We start from the raw sequence: 17,017 nt of genomic DNA, 5'->3' as shown, positions 1-17,017 counted from the left end.
CAGCAATTTAACACAGTTCCCTACTGGCCTTGTGACTGGTCCCGTAATGGAGTTTAAACATGGTGGTCAGCAGTGTGTGGCACCAGTAAAGTATAAACCCTCAAAAGGTAACCCTCGGATAATTTCAGTGATTCTCTGTAGGGACAGGCACATTCACCAGAGACCTCATTTGTGTACAACGTCAGAGAGCATTTTCCCTTTATCTTGGTCAGCCTTTAAGGAATTCCTCCCCCATTGGTGAACAAATAGCTAGCTTTAAATTATTACCTAGGGCAGTAATAAACAATTCAGACAACACTTATGTGGATCTCTAATAATGCACTGGGCTAGAAATGGTAAGAAAGAGAAAGCAGGGAGGAGCGGAGGAGGGAGACAGGCAGGCACTCTTCGCTGCTCCCATCTCTTGCAGAACATATTTGGAAAGCAGAGCTCTAAGGACTGGTTCCGGGCTCCTCTACAAGGAACCTTTTATGTGGCTAAAATCCCTCTACAGGGCACTCACAGACACTATCTGAAATATCAATCATCCTCCAAAGAGCTTAACTCCGACCGTTTACCTGTCTCCATTGTAAGCCTTCTGTTAGTATAAGAACTACTTACAAACAATCCGAAGTACAAATATCTGTGGGGTGTTCGTTTGTTTGTTTGTTTGTTTTCCAAAGAACATCATGTATAACAATAAAAAAATCTGAGGATATCTTTACAATACGATAATTTCCTTAAAGCAAGCAGTTATAAGGCTAAACAGGTTCAAAGAAAGCATGTTCTGACACCTGACATAAATAAGATCCAGGCAGAATGTGCCCTGTACCCACGTGAGCTCATGGACAGTTATTCAAGGGCTACCTTGTGAGAGGTTATACTTTACTGATGCCATACAGTGCTGACAAGCATGTTGAAACTCCATGATGGGACCAGTTACAAAGCCAGAAAAATGCTGAGAAGTATTTCTACCTAAATAAATTTGAAGACCAAAACTAAATAAATGTGATGTTATAAAGCACAATAATTGAAAAGTGTACTTCATAAATGTTTTTTATTTGGCATTTTCAAAGTATTGTTTATATCATAAACTTCTGCCACAGTGTAATGAATTTTGCATGTAACGACTAGAGAAATAGACTTAATAAAGCCAGATATAATAACCTAATATAGTATGTCCAGTAAAAAAAAGCCTATGACCAATAAACTGAGCATAGTCTCAGGAAGAACATGTATATTAAATAAAGTAAGTTACCAAGGACTGTTTCTTACTTTCTATCCTGAGAGACTGAAAACAAAACAGACTAGATTTCCATTAGACTAAGATGATTTATATTAATCTGTGCCTGGAGCCTCAGTGACTTAACAGGTATCACAGGTGCTCAAAAATAACCACTAATTGAGTCAAGCAAGCACTGTCCTCAGTAACAGTTCAATAGCAGCAACACTCAAATGGGCCAATTAAAATAATATCATGAAATCATTGTTTTCTGTGCTTGGGCCTGTGGCTAGCTCCACCTTAAACAAGACAGGAAACATACATGCATGTGTGAGAGATTTCCTGTCAGTACTGTCAGGGGATTTTCCTTCTAGGCTGCTTCCACATATCATATCTTCTTTCTGTTTTTCCTACACATTCCCACCTTTAAAGCAAATACATCATTTGCTCTGCTCCTCCCCACCCTTGATAGTCTTTACTCAACACTGACTTGGGAGTGAAGACAGGTATCAACTGTGGTAAGCTCTACTACCCCAACTACTGGCAATTGATTCTTACTAGATTTATTTTTCATTACGTCATTTAAAAAAATCACTTATGAAATAGAGTTTATTTGCCAGAAGTAAATCCTAATTGGTAGAATACCAGATCATAAGGGTGATATTTTGAAGCCAGAAGCTATCCTATTTTAAAATATGAATGAGACTAGATGGTCATCTGCCTAATCAAAGGTAACCTGAAGTTACCGTGAAATATTGATCATTTAATAATACCCAAACAACTGTCTCCATTCAGGCTTTCTACTACGCCATGGGTGATTTTAATGTGTCCTCGAGTTCACAATCACTTGCAAAGGTTATATCATTATTCCAGTTTTACAAAGCCTTTCATGTGATCACAAACCTGTTGGTTTAATCCCAAGACCAGAAAACTTTAGCATGATTCAAATATCTCTATATTGAATTCCTCTCTATATTAGAATATCAAAGTATATTCTATCTATGGAGGACATGGCCTCTGACGCCCTCTTACGTGTTTCCATGTGTATCTCTCCCGACCCTGAGGCCTCTTGCTGACTGTTCATTTCACACACACATTTTGTTTCCACTGAGGTAAAACCCCAGCACCGTGCCTGCCCACCCTGCCCTCTCCGGGATTACCCACACTTGAGAATAGCACATGGTCTAAGACACTATCCTCCCCTCTCACTGTCCATGGCTTTGGCTTGTTTCATTTCCAGGGAAGCTATTATCCTTACCAAATGGAAATAATCCAGTAAACTCCTCAGACCTTCAGAGCTGACAAAGCTTTATATACTATGTCCACATGGAACATTTGAGTGTTGAATAAAAGAAACTGTAGTGTGATGTCTGGAATACATTTAGGGAATGTGGGGGCCAATATTTAAGGAATAATGAATTGTCTATGATTAGTAAAAGGAGAGACATTCTCTTGATCACTAGGTGCCTGGGATACCTTCATTTTCCTAAAGTCTTGAAAATATTTTTTGATTCAGTACCACTATGGTTCAAAACACTTACTAAAACCTCAGCCTAATTTGCAGTCATACTACTGTCACTTTGCTGTGGCAAGAAGCTGCTCTTTCCTACAGGGTGCAAGGAGGGGATTGAAGGGACTGTTCCCTCATAACCTCTCATCACACAGCCAGTATGGCCATGACTATCATCCCGAGTAAGTCACATGAAAGCAACTGAAGCAACTTTGTATAGTAGTCTCCTTCAATTACCTGCTGGAACCAAAGCTATAATCATAGATGGTAAAGGCTGGAATTCAACAGGTATTTGGTATGGTACGCCACAGGATGAATTAAGCCAGTTAACTCACAGTATTACAACAAACTGAAAGAAAAGTTGTGGGTATAATTAAGACAGATGGACAGGTGGTTCTTTTACTAATACAGTACATGGCTTAACAAAAATGGCTGTTCTGTCTTTTAAAACAAAAATTTTTAAACTTTCTTTTTATTTATTCTTTGTGTCTTTCACATCATGCATCTTGGTCCCATTCATTTCCCATCCCTGTGTATCTACCCTCTGCCCTTACAGCAGCCCCCCAAATTAAAATTTAAGAGAAAAAAAAGAAAAAAGGGAGAAAGTATCCCCATGGAAACTATAGTGTGACATAGTGAGTCATACAGTAAACTCTTTTGTCCACACATCTTTACTCACAAGTGTTCATTGCCAAGAGTCATTGGTCTGGTTCGAGGCCTCTGGTTTCTGCAACACTATCAATGCTGGGCCCTCCCTGGGGCCCCTATTGGTTATCCTACTGTTGACCTGTGTTATAGAAATCCTGCAACTTTTGGTCTGCAGAACCAGTCCCTTCACATACTCTAGCAGTTCACAGATGGGGTGAATACTGAGGTGGGCCAACCCATAACCCTGGTTCTGGGCCTGGGGAGTTGTAGGCTTGTTCAGCCCATCAGCTCTCCCTTGTCCTTGCTTTTTTTACTTTTAATAGAAGGATAAGACCCTATATAGGTATTAGTGGTTGCTACCGTTTATAAACATCTTGTTATGTGATGAAAGATATGCCATTCTCCTGTTACAGACAGGAGTTTTGTTTATGGTACATGTCTCAAAGGAAAAAATCAACTCACTCAAATGGCTGCCTGGTGCTTAGAGAATAACACAGGTGAGAGAAGCACCTGTGGTGTAGGAAATGCAGTATACAAGACAGCGGGGATGGAGGGCTGCAGGGAGAAAGGGCAGGGAGAGGAAAGCAGCCGGGAAATGCAGAGATGGAGATGGGAGGGGTTTGAAGCAACAGAGGAGCAGAAGGGAGAAGATGGATCAAATAAGGCAGTGGGTGTTTGAGGAGCTGAAAGGACTGAAATCACAGTATGCACTGTCTGGACACCAACAGATAATTTGCTTGTTTGTAAATGATTGGGACAATTCTAGGTCATTTCCCAGCATGCTGGTCAATGCCATTGTTTTGTTGAGTTTTGGCCTGAAAACCCAACCCTGATTCACAGCTTTTGAAGATAAAGGTTTTCTTTCTAGCTCCCAATGTAATTCTCCAGTCCTGGCTAAATATTTTCAGTGATCTAAGCATTATACTGACAAAAATAGTGAAATTTGTCAATTTTTCCCATTACGTACAAAAATGATCTTGATACAGTGTGTTATTTTACAATGGAGTCAACACACACAAAGGGTGAAGGAGAAAAGAGTAAAACTGAAGCCATGTTGATAAATGATGTTTGAGACAGCTCAGCACTGCTCTCAAAGAAGTAGATGAAATTCCATAAAACCTGCCAAAACACACACACACACAGACACACAGAGAAACAGACAGACAGACAGACAGACAGACACACACACACACACACACACACACACGCACACACACACACACACACACACTCCTCTGATACGAGGACAAGTCTGCCATCTGAAATTTGTCACCACGATGCTCGAAGCAGGCAGCCTTGCTTGCTGTGCAAAGGCTGCTTAAATTTTTAATTGATGATGCATGCCTGTAATCCCAGAATTTGAGAAGTGGAGGCAGGAGGCTAAGGAATTCAATGACAACCTTGGGGCCAGCTGTGGCTCTGCTTCTTCCTCCAGGTCATTGGCTGCATTTGTCCATGAGGGTGGAGGAAGTAGAAATGGGGAACAGAGTTTGCAGGGCTGTGGGTATGGCAGAGACAGCCCTCTAGGAGACAGACTCAGTGAATCAGCTCAACTTTATTCCAGAGTATAAGGAATACAGGATTGGGGAGCCTGGAGCCAAAACCTAATTTGCATTAAATGGCACACTCCAATCACAAGGCTTCCTATGTGACAGTAGCGTCCTATAGCAGAGCTCCTAGTACAAGTCTTCTAGCAGGAATCTGTGCCAAGGGTCAAGCTAAAGATGAATCAGATATCTGGCTTAGAGACAGCTTTCAGATAAGGTCAGTCCTCCAGGCACAGGGACATTCTCCAGATAAGGGCAGGTAAAGAGCAGATAGTTTTGCTGGGGAGGGAGGAAGTCTCCATGTTGTCAAGGGTTTGAAAAAAGCTGCAGGGCCATGATAGACTGCAACCTCTATGCAGCCAGCAAGGCCTCCCAACAGCCAGCCCCAGCTATTTAATATATTCAGGGCCAACCTGAGTTTCATAAGAGCCCGTCTCAAAACCACAACAACAAATAAAAGTTAATTGTGCTAAAACACGCCTGTGATTCCAGCTTCTTGGGAACCTGCAGCAAAATCACCAGTGCTAGCCTCCACCACTTAGTAAAATCCTTTCTCAAAAGTATTAAATAAAACCCAGTGACTGAAGACATGGGCCAGCAGTTAAGAGTGCTTGCTGCTCTTCCAGAGGACTAGAGTTCAGTTTCTACCAAGACAACTGAGTAGTTCAAAACCACCTGTAGTTGCAACTCCATGGGATTCGACATAATTACATCATTTCCCTCCAACTCTTCCCATATGCCCTCGCTCCACCCTCTTCCACACACCACCCTTGTTATAGTTCCTGTCAAATTAAAACACACACACACACACACACACACACACACACACACACACACACACAAGACTGTGGAGGAAAATCAGCAGTAGAGCACTTGCCCCACATGCATCAACCCCTGGTTTCCATTCTCAGTACTTAAAAAACAAATTAATCAGTAGTTGACTAAATAAAGCATGCTTCATTGGAACAATGACATATCATACAGCCATAAAATTTATAGTAATCTTTGTGTGTGTTCAGAGATGAAGTTCCCAGGTATAGAAATTAAATAAACTACAGAAGGGTAAGAGATGTGTTCTTTCAGCTATGTGAAAATATGCACATGCACATACTTAGCTTCTAACAGGACATACACCAGCCCCTGGCTACAGAGCATACAGGAGAATGGCCATAGGTCAGAGTACTTGCCTTGCATGTGTCTTTGTGGTACTGGCAATTTTTTCATAGGCACATACCTCTTTTCTATTTTTAGAATGGAATAATTTTTTAATTTTTACCCAAAATACCATTCAAGATCTTGAGACTGAAGGTAGTGTGGTTATGGATTGTTCATAAAGGAATTGGTGGGTTTCTTAAAGTTTGCAAGAAACTTCTTGCTTTGGTGCATATGCTTGTTACCCATGAGTCGTAAAGAGTGGTCCTCAGAATGTGCTGTCCAGGGTAGGAGAGCAGGATCCCTCCATGACAGTAAGAAGTCAACCTTGCAGCAGATATAAAAAGCTAGCCACCAGTTGTAGTGCTGGGTAACACTGCACTGATGATCTCATTGGAACTGTGACCAACTGAATGACCACCTGAAATTCTCCAAACAAAAGAGCAGTCAAGAAAAATGCTGTGAAAATTTAAGGAATCTTATAAATCCCTGTGGATAGACTCACTGTAGTCTTCATCTCAATAGATTCAAGAGTGAAATAGAAATCAAATGAATATATCAATGTATAGACCTATGCAGACATCCAATTGCCTAAGTTCAAGAATTTAAAGATTATGTGTTATTCAGCATGGGCTCTCCTTTGATCAATTGAACAGCATAACTGTAAGTAAAACAACTGAGTTAGGGGCTACAGGTGCTAATGAATAGGGAATTTAGAACAAGATTAGGAGTGAAGAAGAGGGGTAAAGAGAGAAAGGGGGAAGAGGAAGGGAGAGAGGGAGGGAGGGATGAAGGGAAGGGGAAAGTAGGAGAGCTAGCAGAAGAGAGAGAAAAAGAAAGGGAAGGATGGAGGGAGTAGAGAGGGAAAGGAGAACATGGTAGAGAAGTGGGGCAGGGAGTCTCAACTGAGTCCTGGAAGCAAAAGAAACAAGTGACATGAACGGGAACTGACAGATGCTTTCCTGGATCTGCAGTCTCCACTTTATTATGTTACTCAGAGCAGAGAAAGTGTAAGTATAAGTCAAGTGATACTGTTCTTTAGCTCCGGGCGAAATTGAGAGAATAACAAGATAATCTGATTTTACTGTAAAGATGCATCCCAATTCTGAATGCGCAAGGCAGCTCCAAGACAGTTAATAAGGGAACACTCAAAGCTTGCAGGACACTTTTCAGGTGTCTCATCTGGCAAGCCGGCTTACTTTCAAAATATGTCTGTTGACCAGAGGAAGACACAGAGTACACCGTGCCTCGGCGGGTAAAGGCTTTGTATCCCAAGTCCTGGGTTTGAAATTCAGAAGAACAGGATGAGAGATCTGGCCCTCAGACCTGTCCTCTGACTACCATGCATGTGAGCTGTGGCATGCATATCCACACACATCACAGATACCATAATAATAAATAGTAATTTCTCTTAAAAACGCTCATTCTCTGACTTATAAACAGAATTCTTAAGTGTTCACAGGATGTTTGGGTTTTTTTCTTCTCCTGTAGAAAGCAAGGCTGGCCAGGATCCGGGCAGCCAAAAGTGGAAGTGCCAACGCCTACATGCAGAGCAAACGGAATGGGCTACTCAGCAACCAGTTGCAGGTACAGCCAAGCCTTTGCTTCTTTGTAACCATGGGCTCATCAGCATGGTAGTGATTCATCTCCACTTAACCGTATGATTTTATTGCAGGTAATTATGAAAATGACTAGTGGAACAACAGAATGTCATTTTTATAACTTTCCACTCTACATTGTAGTTGCCTATAACAGCTTAGAAACTGTGCTAGGAGATATTACCAGTGGTCATGATTTCTGTTTCCAGTAATGAATTCCAGCCCCATATTGTCCCCTGACATCCTGTCCACTGTAACATCAATGATGTAAAAATTTGTCAATCATTCCAATGCTTCATTTTATTTCAAAATTACATGTGTTCCTTTTAGTACACTTTGATAGGGGTCTGGAATGAGATATGATATCATTCTCTACTTCTGAGGAAGAGAGAGAAACATTTAGTGTTACAAAGGCCACATGGTCAAAGTAGAACTTGATAAATTCCTGATAAACTAAGTCTAAGAGGGAATTGAATTTTCACTTCAAGAAGGTGTAGCCTTAAAAGAACAAGTGGAAATGTACCCGCTGATCACCCAGACTTAATTACATATTTGTCTTTTTTTAGTAAGTAAAGTGGCGCCAGTGAATCTCAGAAAGCAGGCCAGGAGTCTCTGTGCACATGGGTAGCCCAGATTCTCCTGGCTTGCAAATTATAAGAAAGTACTGTGTCTTCCCTGTGTTACAGTCTTCAGAGGATGAGCCAGCCTTCGTTAGCAAATCTGGATCCAGCTTCGAGACACAACACCACCACCTGCTTCATTGCCTGGAGAAAACCACGGTAAGAAACCAGCAGGGCTGCAGCCTTGCACCCTGACAGCAATTCTGTTCACTTCCGTGCAAACGTGATGTCTCTCTGAGCAGGATTTGAGTCTCTGCATCTCTAAAAATTATGCTAAAAGGACGGTTACAGAAAATTCCACAATAATTGAAATTACTTAGTAATGATTCAACTTGGAAATTGCTATAGTTCTTATAGATGCTTGTCCCTAAGTGGCTGCATTAAGTCTTATCCAAGACACCAGATGAATAAAAAGAGAAAGATATCTTCCAATAACTACTGAATGAAATATTGTTTCTTCTGTTTGTAAAATAATTTAAATAAGAAAATAATAAAATTTCAAGTGTAAATTAACTATGAAAGCCATCACAGAAAAGAAGAGAAAGGACGAAAAAGCACATATTTCTTTTATTCACAGGTGTAATGAATAGAGATAGATATTTTTAAATTATCTTTTTAGTACAATAAAATGTTAATCACAGAGTGTCCCTAGATACAGAGAAGTCTTCACTCGTGTACTATTTGTGGGAATTCTCCCACAGCCAAGTCACCCATTATTAAACTAGCTGTTCATGCACATCACAGTCTGTGACCACGGAGTCCAACAAAATATTTATCATGTATGAATCGGGTCAGCTCACTCACCAGTGATACATTATAAATTATATGTTATAAATCATTATACATTATAAGTAGGCTGAATTCTAACATATCTCCCATCAAATTATTTATCCAGATAGTCATTCAGCAAATATATATATCACTTGCCTGTTCTGTACCCATTAGTGAGGCAGATCCAAGATTTTGTGAAACCAGTGTGAACTCCATCACCATCAAGCCTTCATTGATAGGGTAAAACAGGAAAGATGGATGTACTGGGGAAGAGTAGTGAGCAGTGTAAGCAAGAGAGGAGCCATGAGGAGATAGGCTGAAGAAATAATCCCTGCACACCTCTCATTTCTTTGAGGGGGGTTGAGAGATACAAATACACTTGGAATTGGGCAGACATTGAGGCAGCAAAGACAATATAAGGGCTTGAGAAATAGTTCAGCTACAGAAGGCTCACACTTACAAGATCATATAAGTGCAGAAAAAGAAAGACAAATGGATGAGGAGGCAGAGAAAGAACCTGAAGGTCACCAAGAAGTCCAGGAAGATGCTGAGAGAAAGACAATAGCCAGATCCTGTACTGTGGAGATAGATAGGTGATGATTATCTTATGAGAAGTGGAAAAGTGAGAGATTGTAATTAGGCTAGTTACATAATTATATTTAAATTTTAAATAAAGTTATACATGCACTTCTAACATAATAGAACACCTTGAAAGTGAAATGATAAAGATTGATTTATTTGTCCCTCTCCTGTTTTTCTTTTTCTCTATCTTACCATGGAAATATATTTCTAATAAAAATAAATGTCTTTAACCCCAAGAAATAGAGTTTAGTTTGAGCTACCTAGAAAAATCCACAGCAACCAGAAACAGAGCAGCTTCTTTTATTCCAGTCCCTAATGAGATAAGTCCTACTGGTGTGCATTCTGGCTGTTATCATGTGTGTTGCATGTGCACTGTGAGAGAAAAACACAGATTATGAATCCTTTGTGCAGCAAGAATTAACATGAAATTCTGTCACCTAACCACTGTCCTCTGTACTTGCAATAATAGAATGTTGAATTCTACGTACTTCAAAATGCTACTCTCAGCAAAGAAATGGCAAAATGAGTAACTGAAACAATCTGTTTCCCATTAGGTCATGAATTGCTTCAGTTGTTTTACTAATATTTTAGGATGAGAGATGGTTAAGTGAAATCCAAAATGTGCAAAGCCTTTCATTATAAGGCTATTGCTATACACAGAGAGATAAAATAGTAATTGAAGTTATTCTCCAGCAATTCAGGCTAAAGAATGTTTGCTCTTACATTTCTGAGGCAAAATTCTTATTTAGATATTTCAGGAGGTGATGCTTTCCTATTTTTAAATTAAAATTTATATGTGGTCTGTAAAGTGTGGTATGTGAAATGATGCACCTTACTGTATGTTTCTGAGTAGGGAGTTAGGAATATAGAGGTGATGAACAGAGATAAGAAAAGAGACCACAGAAGCTTGGAACTAATCTCTTATGAGATATGTACATAGATTACATTCTTTACTAAAACATAATAGTTTTCTATAGATTGAGAATTTTTAGGGTAGCATCAAAAGAAGTGGAAATGCCTGAGGTTTCTCGATTTCTAATTAAAAATGTTTTTATAATGCCTGAAGATATTTGCTAATATATAGTAATCACTCTAACTTAAGACATTCTATTGCAGTAGTCTTTTCTCATAAGTTTACTTTGCTTAATAAAGTCACTATGAGTTTATAAATTCCTTGTGGTTATTATTTATATTCATTTAAGATTTTTGGTATTTTTTATTTATAACACCCTGATTTTATGCTTAAGGTAACAAATGATATTTGTGGAAAAAAATGTTGGCTTGTAATAAACACTGGATCAGCTTGCCCATGCCAATCTATAGATCTAGTTAGAAAGATTCTTTTCCACAAAAATTTACCCTCACCGAATTTTCACTTTGATATTTTAGTGTTTTGGACAGTCATTTTACTTACCCGTTGGATCAAGTCTAAGCAATTTTTAAAATAATGATATTTAATCTCTTTTAAATTAAAAAAATCATTTATCTGCTTTCTTCACATTTCTCACAACTCCTACAGAACCACGAATTTGTGGATGAGCAAGTCTTCGAAGAAAGCTGCATGGAAGTTGCCACGGTTAATCGTCCTTCAAGTCACAGTCCCTCCATGTCTTCACAACAAGGAGTCACCAGCACTTGCTGCTCACGGCGACACAAAAAAACTTTCCGCATTCCTAATGCCAACGTGTCGGGAAGTCATAGAGGCAGTGTGCAAGAACTCAGTACAATTCAGATCAGATGTGTAGAGAGAACTCCTCTATCCAACAGGTACTTAGAATTGATCTGTACTGTGTAAATGCCTATCCTGGTTCATAGACCATGTCCACTGTCACCTCTAAGTCCCAGTTCCTAGGAAACCAGGGAAACAAAACTGACAAAACCAGAAAAAGCATATCTAATAAGGGTCAAAGTTGCATTAGAAGGCAGAGGAGATGACTTGTTGGATACATTGATTGCTATGGAGGCCTAAGGACTTGAGTTCAAATCCCCTAGAATCCACATAAAAGCTGGTCATACATTGCAGGTGCATGTAATCCTATCACTTGGGAGGCAGAGACAGGCAATCCTGGGGACAAGTTGGGTAGCTAGACTAGTTAGAATTGGTGAGTCAGCAGGAGATCCTGTCTCAATGCATAAAGTGGAGAGTGACCAGGAAGACAACCAACATCGAACTCCCTGTTCTTCCTTCCTTTTTGTCCTCATGGGAAGTTTGCCATAGACTTGTAGAAAACTTCAGGTTTTAGATACTTAGAGCTATTATTTTGAGATTCTTAACATATGACCATCATTAAGTTGGGTACTTTCAAGGAACCGTACATTTCATAAAAACACCACCCCTAAGATTTTATGGCCAGAAATATTATAAAATTTCCATGGAATGACATTCCATGCTGGTACCTTAAGCTTTTCAAAGTTCCCGCCAAAGAAAACTATTTCACTTTGCTGATCTCAGACATATAGTTGTCATCTGAGCCCTTTTCCTTATATTTGTGCAGAATATACTCTGAGAAACAATTGATTGAACTAAGTCGATCATGATTTTAGGGATATAATTCATGTTAATTAATTAACATTTAAGATCATATATATTAAAATTGTTGTAAATGTGGTATTTCTTACATATTTTAAATGTTATTTATTAGTAGTAAAATATACATTCTTCAGTTACAAGAAAAAAGCTTTTAGTAAATAGCCTAACCTGTTGAAACCTACTTTCCTCCCTCATCAGCCGATCCAGCTTAAATGCCAAAATGGAAGAGTGCGTTAAACTAAACTGTGAACAACCTTACGTGACCACAGCAATAATAAGCATCCCAACACCTCCAGTAACCACACCAGAAGGTGACGACAGGCCAGAGTCTCCTGAGTACTCGGGAGGAAACATCGTCAGGGTGTCTGCTTTGTAAGACACAGACCTTGTCACAGGTCTAAGAGAATCGGAGCCCTGAATATGGAAAGAATCTAAAGTAGAAGAAAGAAGAAATAATAACCCTTTTTTTGCAGATTAAGACAGCAAAGCGAAGGTTGGAAGTGAAAAAAAAAATCTTTCAAAGTTGAGAGGATGAATCAAAACAGCAAAAGGCATTTCTAGACAGAGTTCGACCTGCTCACAGAGAAGTCTCTGTGGCCCTTTGACTTTGTGAATGAGCACAATGAAATGCCACCTATTGATGCTTCTTACGATCAGAACTCTTTTTTAATAAAACAAATAAAATGAATCTTTGAACATAATGTTCCAGTTGAATGCAAAACAAAAAAAATATGGAAAACATTTTGATAAAATTTTTTCCTGTTAGAACCATGAACATTGGCTCTGGTGAAGATTATCATAGATGAACAAACTCATATGATCCATTTGTGTGGACTGAAGGAAACCATCCTAATGCATGCTAGAATTCTTTGGAGCAGTGATCTCAGTTTCCTTATGTTGTCTTCAGAATAGGCATGATAAACTATACCTGTAGAAAGGGGAACTTTCTGTGCACTTACAATGAGCTGATTGTCCATGTTCCATGGTGGGCTGTGCAAATAAACTCCTTTTAGCACTGCAGTGTTTCTCATGGGGATGCACAATAGTAAATCTAAAGTGTTTGGATAGTTCAGTATTAATTATTGTTTAACCTTGCACCTAGTCATTGTTATAACTGCAATAATTCATTCTATATCTGTTGTATCAGGAATCAGGATTTTTTTTTGGACTCTCCATATATTCATAGAAACAGTAAGAGCCACATTTATAGAAAACCTTCTTGTGTGGCCAGGTTTTAGGTGACTTTTTAATCCAAAACTATTGTGTCTTGAATGTTTTTTGGTAGTATTCTTTGGTCCACTGTATTCCAGTGACCCAGTGCATTATCTGTTCCTAAATCTCTCTAGTGTCTTTCTTCCAGGTTTACCCACTAATGACAGGATTAGATTTACTGTAGTAAAAATAAAAAGGTTTCCTGCTTTTGTATTTCCCAACTGGTTATTATAAGTAGACTGTCATCAATCCCCTTGACAAAAACTGGAGTAAAGGAGTTGACATGAACCGTCCGTCTCCACTGTTCTCACTATTGAGGAAAACGCAGATCCTGGAAACACCCTTATGTGTTCCATGAGAGGAGTTAAGAGGGACTAAAAATTATCCACAGAATGGATGATCTCAGAATCTATCTCAGTGGATTATTTATATTGCTTCAGATCTTGAATACATTTGAGAACACCTGAAATGCAGAGGTAAACTGAAGTGCTTCACATAGCAATATTTAATGAGAGCAGGCTTTTGAGGCCATCCAAGAAAGCATCAATTTATCTCAAAAGATCCTGTGTATCTAAGGCACAAAGTTCTCTGCAAAATTAGAACAGGAGTGTGATGATGTGAAGCTGACCACTATGTACATTGAAGTGAAGAGTCTTGCTATCTTTTCACCCTTAAATATCTGCAGACATGTCTGCACGTGACAGTGTAAAAAGTTTTATGTCATGAAAAGTTTTGTTCATTCCAAACCACCACTGTAAGAACGAAAGCTTAGTTTCTATACATGGTAAAAGTTAATGATTACTCCTCTGTCATCGAGATTTTGAAATGCTTATCACAATTTACCATAAAAAGGAATTAATCCAACCATTTTCAGGTAAAGCCAGAAGTCGTTGATTCCCGTTTATAGAATAGCTTCTAGAACTGTGCTAGGCACACAGTAGATCTTCATCAACAGCTGAGTGACAGGAAGGAGAACTCAGCTTTCTCTTGGGAAGACCTGGCTTTATTCCTAGTGCATCTTTTTAAAAGTTACTAATCTTCCTGCGGCGTGAATATTAACAATTCTATTAACACATGCCTCTTGTCACTTTATGCTTCTAGAGCAAATATATAGTGAAACTTCTTTGATGGCATTTATTGACAAACCTTTTAAAATATAGACTAAGGAAAATACAATCAGGAACACTTAACATCTTTTAATTCCCAATAAGAAGTTCTATTTTCATGTTCTTAGTAAATGAAATATACTTAGCTGATTTTGGTTCATAATTATTCTTCCTCTTTTGAATTGTCATTTATCACAAATTATTAATTTCTTCAGATTTTCACAGAAAAGAAATTTTAAAAAACCTTTTGATGTTTTAGGTGATTTAAAACTGTACTGTGATGGTGGTGAGTGACTATTGATGACTGTGTTAAGTGCATCTGTATTGTTAAGTGACATGTAATTATTTCTGTGTATCATACGGAGTAGTTAAGGTCATTGTTTTTTGACAATTTTGTTTGAAATTCATATATCTTATTTCAAAGGATAGCATAATATCTGCATTATGCTGGAAAAATAGACTTTTGGAGAATACTTAAATAAAACATGTGCATGCTTGAACAGGACAATGTGGTTGACTGTGGCCCTTTTTTCTTAGATGTAACTCCTTTCCAAAAGATATGTCACACTCATCATAAATCTGAGAGAATCCTGCACTCATATAGATAAAAAAAAAACAAACAAACAAACAAAAAACTCAGTAGTTCACCGTAATCTAAACTGATTAAGACAATAGCTTTTCAACAGTGGGGCACCAAGAAGAGACTTTATAGGGAAAAAAAAAAAAACCCTTAGAAGGCCCAGACTTTAAGCTATGTACACCCTTACCACTCTTGCTCATAGCAAGCAAAGTGAAGCTTTGAAGGCCAGTATTAGGTGGACCTCAGTTCAATTCTTAGTCAAATAGAGGAGTTTGGGTTAGGAAAATGGGTGATTTATATGTCTCTAGCTATGTGTGTAAACAGATGATAAATGCTGATAGAAAGATAAAAGGGATAGATAGATAGATAGATAGATAGATAGATAGATAGACAGATAGATAGATAGATAGACGGATAGATAGATAGATAGATAGATAGATAGATAGATAGATAGATGGATAGATAGACAGATAGATAGATAGATAGATAGATAGATAGATAGATAGATAGATAGATAGATAGATGGATAGATAGATAGATAGATAGATAGATAGATAGATAGATAGATAGACAGACAGATAGATAGATAGATAGATAGACGGATAGATAGATAGATAGATAGATAGACAGATAGACAGATAGACAGATAGACAGATAGACAGATAGACAGATAGACAGATAGACAGATAGACAGATAGATAGATAGATAGATAGATAGATAGATAGATAGATAGACGGATAGATAGACGGATAGATAGATAGATAGATAGATAGATAGATAGATAGATAGATAGATAGATAGATAGACAGATAGATAGATAGATAGATAGACGGATAGATAGATAGATAGACAGACAGACAGACAGACAGACAGACAGATAGATAGATAGATAGATAGATAGATAGACGGATAGATAGACAGATAGATAGATAGATAGATAGATAGATAGATAGATAGATAGATAGACGGATAGATAGATAGACGGATAGATAGATAGATGACATGACAGGTATAAATAAAGTTTTGTTTTAAAATGTTTTAGCTGGGCGTTGGTGGCACACGCCTTTAATCCCAGCACTCGGGAGGCAGAGGCAGGCGGATCTTGGTGAGTTCGAGGCCAGCCTGGTCTCCAAAGTAAGTTCCAGGAAAGGCACAAAACTACACAGAGAAACCCTCTCGAAAAACCAAAAAAATTAATAAAATAAAATAAAATAAAATGTATTATAATGTTCATGTTTTTAATTAAAATATAATTACTTCACCACCCCTTCCCTTTCTTCTCTCAAGCCCTTCCCATGTCCAGGCCCTCTAACCTTTCCCATGCTCTTCCCCAAATTGATAACCTATTTTTGATTACTGTTGCACTTATATGGGCAAATATATAAGTACAATCCACAGAGTCCACCTCTATTGTTTGTGTATATGGTTTCAGGAATGACAACTTTGGATTAGACAACCAATCAGGGAGCTCATCCTTGTATAAAATATATGCATGTACTGGCAGCCTTTTCAATATCCTAGAGGAGACAAAAGGGGGAAATTACATTTTTAATGAATTTTTAGAAGGAAAAGAGACAAGCCACTTAGTAGAGAGACTAATTTTCACTCTTTCTGTATATTATCATTTGGGGTATACAGTATCCATGCTTTTGTTAACTGTTTTCCATGATGGGCTGTGACTCCTGAGGTATCAGTCTTGCATTAAAAGGGTTCATTACATCTCTCTTCCCTTCACTTTTGTCACAACAATAGCTTGGAAACAGCCTCTGGGGAGTTATACTCCTGTCTGCCAGCAACACTGCTCAAAAGAATAAAAGCAGTTCTTGATATCAAACACCAGTCCTCTGAGTCTCATAAGATAGACATGCTTCTTCCCTGAAGAGTTATTGCAGCGTTTGCTTTGTTAACTCACGGGTAGAAGGATAGTTATGGCACTGTGTGAACCTCCAAAGATTTTTC

The 17,017-nt window shown here is 38.4% G+C and overlaps 1 protein-coding gene across 1 annotated transcript in view; it reads left to right on the top strand.

Annotated features, from left to right (window-relative positions):
• The window catches only part of Kcnd2 (potassium voltage-gated channel subfamily D member 2), a 507,175-nt gene extending 492,193 nt beyond the window's left edge, over nt 1-14,982 (top strand). Inside the window, exons 3-6 of the mRNA XM_036181188.1 lie at nt 7,550-7,645; nt 8,343-8,435; nt 11,149-11,396; nt 12,358-14,982. Coding sequence (XP_036037081.1) covers nt 7,550-7,645; nt 8,343-8,435; nt 11,149-11,396; nt 12,358-12,535 — 615 coding nt within the window. The 3' untranslated portion in view covers nt 12,536-14,982. The remainder of the gene's footprint in view (nt 1-7,549; nt 7,646-8,342; nt 8,436-11,148; nt 11,397-12,357) is intronic.
• The last annotated feature ends 2,035 nt before the right edge of the window (nt 14,983-17,017 follow it).

The sequence above is a fragment of the Onychomys torridus genome, chromosome 3 (assembly GCF_903995425.1).
Source record: "Onychomys torridus chromosome 3, mOncTor1.1, whole genome shotgun sequence".
NCBI lineage: Eukaryota > Metazoa > Chordata > Mammalia > Rodentia > Cricetidae > Onychomys > Onychomys torridus.
The sequence above is the reverse complement of the archived record's forward strand: the minus strand, read 5'-3'. Positions and strand labels throughout refer to the sequence as shown.